This window comes from Limulus polyphemus, unplaced genomic scaffold, assembly GCF_000517525.1.
Source record: "Limulus polyphemus unplaced genomic scaffold, Limulus_polyphemus-2.1.2 Scaffold344, whole genome shotgun sequence".
Classification (NCBI taxonomy): Eukaryota; Metazoa; Arthropoda; class Merostomata; order Xiphosura; family Limulidae; genus Limulus; species Limulus polyphemus.
Window position 1 is genome coordinate 660,512 of NW_013665954.1, and position 7,898 is coordinate 668,409.

At 33.9% G+C, this 7,898-nt stretch overlaps 1 protein-coding gene across 1 annotated transcript in view; it reads right to left on the minus strand.

Annotated features, from left to right (window-relative positions):
* LOC106457546 (ATP-dependent DNA helicase RecQ-like) overlaps window positions 1-7,898 on the minus strand; it is an 86,410-nt gene that overhangs the window by 74,881 nt on the left and 3,631 nt on the right. The window contains exons 2-3 of the mRNA XM_013916978.2: window positions 1,692-1,911; window positions 839-919 (exon numbers count right to left, since the gene is read on the minus strand). Of these exons, the coding sequence (XP_013772432.1) occupies window positions 839-919; window positions 1,692-1,898 (288 nt within the window). The 5' untranslated portion in view covers window positions 1,899-1,911. The remainder of the gene's footprint in view (window positions 1-838; window positions 920-1,691; window positions 1,912-7,898) is intronic.

Here is a 7,898-nt window from a genome sequence, read left to right on the forward strand (position 1 = left end):
ACAAAAATCAATGTTTATCTGTGTTTTTAATATTTACTTTTAAATTAATAAATTGATTAATGTATAGCTCTAACATTTGAATTATAGTCTACAGTTTGATATCAAACTTATTGATATAAATTCATGAAATAGCAGTTCAATAAAATTTTGAATGTGAGTCAACAAACGAGATGACATGGCCTTTTACCTGTGACCCGTCTCAAAAGGGTTAGAGTTAACACTGCTTCTCAGACAATGGTTCTTCTTGTAGAACAATCAACATGAATTATTGGACACTTATTTTTATTGGTTGACTAATTTCATAACGTCAATCTATTTAATTGGAATTTTATAAGGTATGGTGATAATCATTAGAAAATCATGAAAATAATTCCATAAGAACAAGCAAATTATGGGCTTAGAGAGTTAACACTGCTCTTCAGCCAATGGTTCTTCTTGTAGAACAATCAAAAACACTAATTATTGGACACACATATTTTGATTAGTTGACTTATTTCATAACAATTTTTTAATTATAATTTTGATTTGTCAATTATTTTACATGACATTAATCAATGTTTATCAATGCTCATTGTTAATTGATTACATCAATAATAAAAATAAATGCCCAGCTCTAATGTAGAGTCGTACTTCATTGTAATGGTACGTTTTTAAATACATTCAAATATTAAGATTTTTACTTTGTCATACAGGAAGTGCCAATAAAATATCCAAAATAAACCTATATTGTTTGTAATTCTTGAACATTACTTTTGTTTGTAAAGGATTACCTAATCAGAAGGTTAAGACTGTGAGGAACATACTTTGTAATTCTTAATTTCTTGACCATTAAACTCACTCTTATCATTTCTTGATCAATATCTTCTGTCTCAAGTAGATCAACATCATCTTTGCCTATAAGATCTTCATCTGTATCTGTCTGTTTATTTATTGGGGTTAGAAAATAAAAATATCTGTGTGAGTTGTAAATATTTAACAGACTTTACCTATTTTACTTTTTTCTATATCAGCGAAAACAGTTACATACTAATGTTTACTATAATTAAAGCTGGGTAGCTACCAGAATTCATTAATAATCATATGCTTGGCTCATTAATCATTTACATTCAACAAATCAATTATTCTCACATAAAACTAATCACACTTTTGAACTAATCTCCTTTAATATGACAAAAACTTTCACATATCACAATTCAGGATTAATTTTTTACTGCTAAACTGCAAAATTTATTTATTTCAATTAGTTATGAAATATGAGGTTAGGGTGTACTATGGGGTGGGGGTGGTAGTACTTGCCCCATCATTTTTGATGAGCTATATGCTAGTTAGATATAAAGATGAACAATGAAAATTAACTTCAAATAATTAAATAAACTTTCAGAACCTTTTATAGTGTAAGCATTTAGAAAATTTAGTTATAATTATTAATTCCAATATTCAAAATATACAAATAGAAAATAGTACAAGTAAACCACAATCCAAAATATTGAGTTTGTACTCTACTATTTTTACCTAACAAAAAAATCAATGTATTTTAGACAGATAAATGAGCTTTGCTTTAACTGTTCTACATATGCAATATTTTTAGATACAAATGGTCAAACTAATTAAATAACAGATTCACAAATTAAGCATTCTGAAAAACACTATATATGCATAAATGATCAAGATTAGTAAAAAAAAAAACATACATCAAAATCTACGGTATAATGCTGCTGAGAATTGGGTTTATTCAATGAATTTTTTTCGAGAACAGACTTAGCATTTTGAAGATGATTAACAACTTCTAATAACTGCTGTTGTAAGGTAAGACTTTCATCAGAAGTAGTAGAGAGTAAAGTCAAAGTTTCTTCTGCTAAGTATTTGATGTCTTCTGCTAACTTCTTACATTCTTCCATTTCACTTCTGTTTCTGAAAAGCAAATAGGTGGCAAATATTTACAAAATAAAACACACAAGCTATAAAACATTCTAAACAGAGTTGACTGTTTCAAGATGCAACTTCATAACCAGTTATATACTTTAGTCACTCATTTAACTCTCAAAAGCTCAAACGATAACATTTTTCAACACTGAAAACACCAATAGGTACTTACCTGCTTTCCCGAATTAAGTGCAGCCCCTACATTTGAACTTTTTTCTCTCACCACTAGCCTTAAGGCTCCCACCTAAACTCACATTTCCATGTAATATTGCTGCATTGTCACATGCAAATGAACATGCAACATCCCTTCACCAATATGAGTGCAACACACCCTCCTATTGCAGTTGATTGGTTGTTCAATCATCACTTCAAGATCAGGCAATAAAATAAGATGCACCAGAAGTGGGAAGGAAGGGTGGGAATTGTGAGAAGAAGTATCTATCAGAAATACATTTTCAATGTTGAAAAATATTAACTTCCAATACAATATGTAACCTCCACTCATATATAGCTAGAATCTCAAATTGGAGTGGTGAAGGAACTGGGGTAAACTTTTACCTGAATGAGACCTCTTCTGGAAGCATCTGAAAGGGGCCCATGAAGTGTGATACCCTACACTTTTGAAAAATATAGTAAAGTCACATTCATGACAGACCACATTTCATCTGTACCAGGGTACACTCTTCATCCAAGCAATAAGGGAAGAGAGTGTCATAATTAGTGGAGAAAGATACAAACACAATTCAACACTTGCAACAAGCTTTCAGAAGCACCACATGTAGTATGGCTAGAGTAAATCAGACCATACAAAGAGGGTCCAAAACCAGATGGCACCAGGAATTTGGTTTCAATATGTAGTAGGAGGAGGGTCCCTACCATTTTCACTTCAAGACCAGTGAGGTTGAACAGGAATGTAACATCTGAACTACAACTGAATGATAACGTATGTTGGTTGGTCCTGCACCAATCCAACACCAAGATCCCTTTCTTTCATGATACTGTTAAGGTTATTTATACTTATAACAAGACCTTAATATCATCTGCAAGTTTAAGTAATTTATTGACCATTACTTCATCTATATCATTGATGTAAATCAAAAAGAGCAAAGGTCCTAAGACTGAGCCCTGAGGTTCCCCACTTGTGACATTAATCCAGTTTGACTGAACTCCATTTATAACAACCCTCTGTTTTCTTTCATCCAGCCACTCTTCTATTCAATTTGCAAGCTTATACCCCCACATCTATAGAGATAATTTTTCTTACAAGCCTTTTATGTGGCACTTTGTCAAATGATTTCTGAAAATTCAGATACACCATATCTACACTCTTGCCCTCATCTACATAAGTAGTAACCTTTTCAAAGAATGTCAAAAGATCTCTTAGGCAAGATTTTCCCTTAGTGAACCACGCTGACTACCCAATAAAATTCTAAACTTTGTTAAATGACTTTGCAAAGCATCTTTTATCAGACTTTCCAAAACCTTTCCCACAACTGATGTAACTGATCTAACAGGTCTATAATTACTGGGACAATTTTTATCACCTCCCTTGAAAAGAGGAGTTACATTAGTTAACTTCCAATCCTCTGTTACCTGCCCACTATTCAAGGACTGAAAAAAAAACAGTAGCAAGTGGCTTACATACCCAATCTTTAACCTCCTTCAAAACTGTCGGGGAAATATTATCTGGCCCAGGAGCCTTATTGTTCTTTAAATTTCCCAATTTTTGTAAACCAGCTCAGAATTAATGCAACCATCCTGTTTGAACTTGTTTCCATTTATCAACTGTTCAAGATGTGGAATACTGCTTGAATCTTCATTAGAAAAAAACAAAGAAAAAGTAAAATTTAATAACCCAGCCATCTCATAACCATCAAATACAAGCCTTTATGATCCCTCAAGGGTTCTACCCCCATCCAAACATTTTTTACCCTTAATGTATTTAAAGAAATCCTTACTGTTAATTTTTACATTTCCAGCCAACCTTTTCTCATACTCCTTTTTGATGTCCTAATTTCCTGTTTCACCAACTTTTTTGATCTTCTATAATTTTCTAAATCTCTTATCATACCAGTCAATTTAAATTCCTTAAATTTATGATGCTTTTTCTTTAATTTTATCTCATATACTCTTTGCAAGTCATCCTGGTTTTTAACTTGCAGCTACCCTTTTCTTTCTATAAGGAATATGTTTACCTTGACTACTTAAAAATTCATCTTTAAAAATTTTCAACATCTGATCAGTGTCTCCAAATAATTCAGTTGCCCAATTCACAGTAGACAATTCTTGTCGCATCCCTTCAAAATTTGTTTTTTTTTATTTGTAACCAAAGTATCATTATTCCTTATCCCCACATGCAGCAAAACATTGAACCTAATAAAGCAATGATCACTTGCATCCAGATGTTCTGCAATTTTCACCCTCTTGATCACAAAACAAACACAGCTGTTTAGTTTGACTTCTATTGTAGAACAGCATACTGTAATTTATAATTTAAAAAATATTACACAGAATCATTTTATCATTTGTATAGATTTTTATTAAATTCAATTCTTTGAACAAAAGTACCATGGGAGCTGTGTTTTTTTTACTTGAAATTCTTAAGGTGATTCAAAAAATTTAAAACACAGAAAGAAAATGGGGTTGAAAACTGTAGAAAATTATTTTCAATGTTAAGACAAAGTGACACATTTAAAGTGAAAACTTTGTAAAGGGTTTAACGAAAATAAAAAATAAACATTAGTAATGCAGAGAAAGAGTAAAAAAGATATGAAGTTAACATTTTCCTAAACTGAAAATGTATTTCCAATTATACTTACCTCCGCTGACACTATAGCTATTTCTCGATCTCAAGGGTTTCCATTCTTTGCCCATCTGAGCATTGAAAACATTTGCTCCAGTCTTTTATACCCCCCAATTGGCAAATTCTAATTTGCAAAATTCAATGCTCCTTCTATCTAGATACAGTATGTAAGCACCTTATTCAGATAATGTAATCACTTTTTCAAGACATGAACCGGCTTTTAGTGGGGAGGTAGGGTGAGAGAGTGTCAGTGGAGGTAAGTATCATTCGAAATACATTTTCAGTTTAGGATGTTAACTGTTAACTTCCAAAACATACTTACCTCCGCTGACACTATAGCTAGAATCCCACATTGAGAAGGTGAAGGGGCTGTTGCAAGCATGAACCATACAGAAAGTATCTGTATAGAACAGAAGTGAACCAAGATAAACAAGGTACAAGAGTGGGGAACTGCACTACATCAAGAACAGGTATGCTCTTCACCAGGAACTCAGTTCCTATATCAAAACTGGAATAGAATACGAGTAATCATCAGTATAGGCCAGCCCCAACCAGATAGCTGAGATTGAACAACTCAAGTTGGAATTAAGGGGTCATGGTACCTATATCCCACGTTGGTGGCTAGGGCTATTGGACTGCAATATTATATTTTACTGTTAATTGGATCCCAACCTGTAACCATAGAGTGATGTGTTCCACACCACAAGAATCACGATGACAAAGTAAGAAACACCGAAGTGGACAAATTTTCTCCTCCACCTGAAGAAGTTCAAAAGGCAACACCCCGGGCTCGGAATGATGGGATCATGTATGCCGTACTCAACCATAGCAACAGAACTCATCTGGTCTGGAATTACGAATATTCATCTTCACTCCCCAACCAAGTGGGCAAGGAGCATTCCACTTGCCCCTGGAATTATGGAAAGGATATGGAACTTGTGCTCAACCAAGGACCTAGGACAGGACCACTTTGTGTTCAGAATTATGAGGAGATAGTGGACCTCCCTCCATTAACAATATACGAAACAGACATTGATCAAAGAGAAAGGTCATGCACCCCCCCCCCCCCCCAACCTGGATACCTTCGTGTCAAATCTGAACCGGAATTATGAGTAGTCTCCCGAGGAGGGTGGTGACACCCATACTGATATCTGGGAAAAACATCCAGGGACCTGAGTAGGAGGAAAAGCCCCTTTCTGCCACCCCAGCAACTGGAACTGGCGGTTCATTATAATAAGGTAATACCATCCGGTTGGCACCTAGATGGTCTTATGGAACACTCAATTTCGACAGAGCCTGTTACAACCTGTGGTAATTATAGTGAAAGTTGGTGCTAGTGCAAAATTAAAAAGAGAAAGCATACCTGCCTTGGCAACACTCACCACAGAGTGGGATCCAGTGAAAAATAAAGGGACCCTAGAAAAAAAAAGTATGACAGAGGAAAACACTCACCTCTGGTTAAAATCTAGCAGATATGGTCAAAATAGCTACAGACTGCGAAATGTCTTCCAGAGGGAAATTTAACCAGGCAGTTGTTGGCATAGAGATATGATGAATCTGTCAAGATGCAAAAAGATTCCTCTCCTGTAACGACAGTCTATTATAGGCCATGTGAATCAATTTACGAAGCCACCTCGTTAGGGTAATGGGAGATAAGTCAAAAGAAATAGAGGGATTCCGATGAATGAACAAACAATTCCTACTACCTCTAAATTAATTAGTACAAGCTACATAACACTTAAGGGCCCTAACAGGACATAATAAATGGTCAGGATCAGAGTGATCATAATGGTGAGAAATGGCTTGCAAGTGGATTGGTGAGAAGGATCTATCCCCTTTTTTAGCTGCCACACTATTAGGAAGAAAAGACCTATTGGGGTAAAGCAAGACAACTGTGGAATGATAAAGAGTCCAAAGCACATGGATTGTAAACAAATCTGACCAATGACATTCACAACCCAACCACCACAAAAAATACAATTTAAGAGAAAGGAGAAAATTAGTGCTTCTTATTATTACTATTTATGATTATTCCAACTATCTGAGTAATCAAAATATTGCCATTATGCTTATTTGTTGTTAAACACTAAGCAGCACAACAGGCCATCTGTGCTCTGCCCACCATGGATATCAAAACCCCATTTTTAGCATTATAATTTTTTTTTAAACATCTCATGTGACAATCAGCTGAATGTAATTAATAAATGAGCTCAATGATTAATTGATTAGTAAGTTCCAAGTTTAAAATATGAAAAAAAATGAACAATACAATTTTTCTTCTTTGAATGCATAATTGATAAGATTTTTAAATTACATATCTTCAAAATTGCAATTGTTCCCATTTCCCATTTTTGTTTTTGAAATTGATAATTTTATTGATTGGCTTATAACACACAAGTAGTTTATCTATCCAGTAAAAGCAATAAATCACAGCAAGAACATATTAGCAGTTTCTCTTACATTGCACATTCTTTGCATGGGAACTTTCAAACTTTGCACTTGCATGTATAACTCCATGCCTCATTTTATTTCTCTATGTTTGTTATAAAAAAAACTTGAATGTACCTTTCAAATATCCATTTTAGAACATAAAAATATATCAGTCATTAGAACAGGATGTTTAGTTTACTTAGATTTCTAACTAGACAATAAATATATTAAAAACACTGTTACTGCTCAAATCAACAGCTTTACTCAACAAAACATTACCACTTCTCAATTACAGACATAAATAAATTCTATTATATTTATGTAGAAGAGAATCAGCTCTTTTTGTTGTTTATAAACATGTTTATCAGCAATACAAACATAATTATATGATTGTATTGTAAGACATCGAAGCACAGGAGGTATTCTCTGGTGGGTTTGACAAATTTATTGATATCTTGACAAATCAAGAAAGTAGGAGATTAAAATTTTATATTATTGTTTGTAATTATATCAGTTGCTTGTGGCAACACTGAAGACCAAGCTGAGATCCTCCTGTGACTCTTCAGGCAGACCACACCATAAATTTAACATTCAGTTTTTGAAAGATGGTAAGAAAAAAAGAAGAGTTCAACTGTGAAGTCAGAAACAGTTTTGAGGCGCTGACAGATCTGGTAGAAGAGACAGAAGAAGATCTGGTAGAAGATCTGGGCTGAATTACAGAAGACCTGGAAGACCGCTTGTA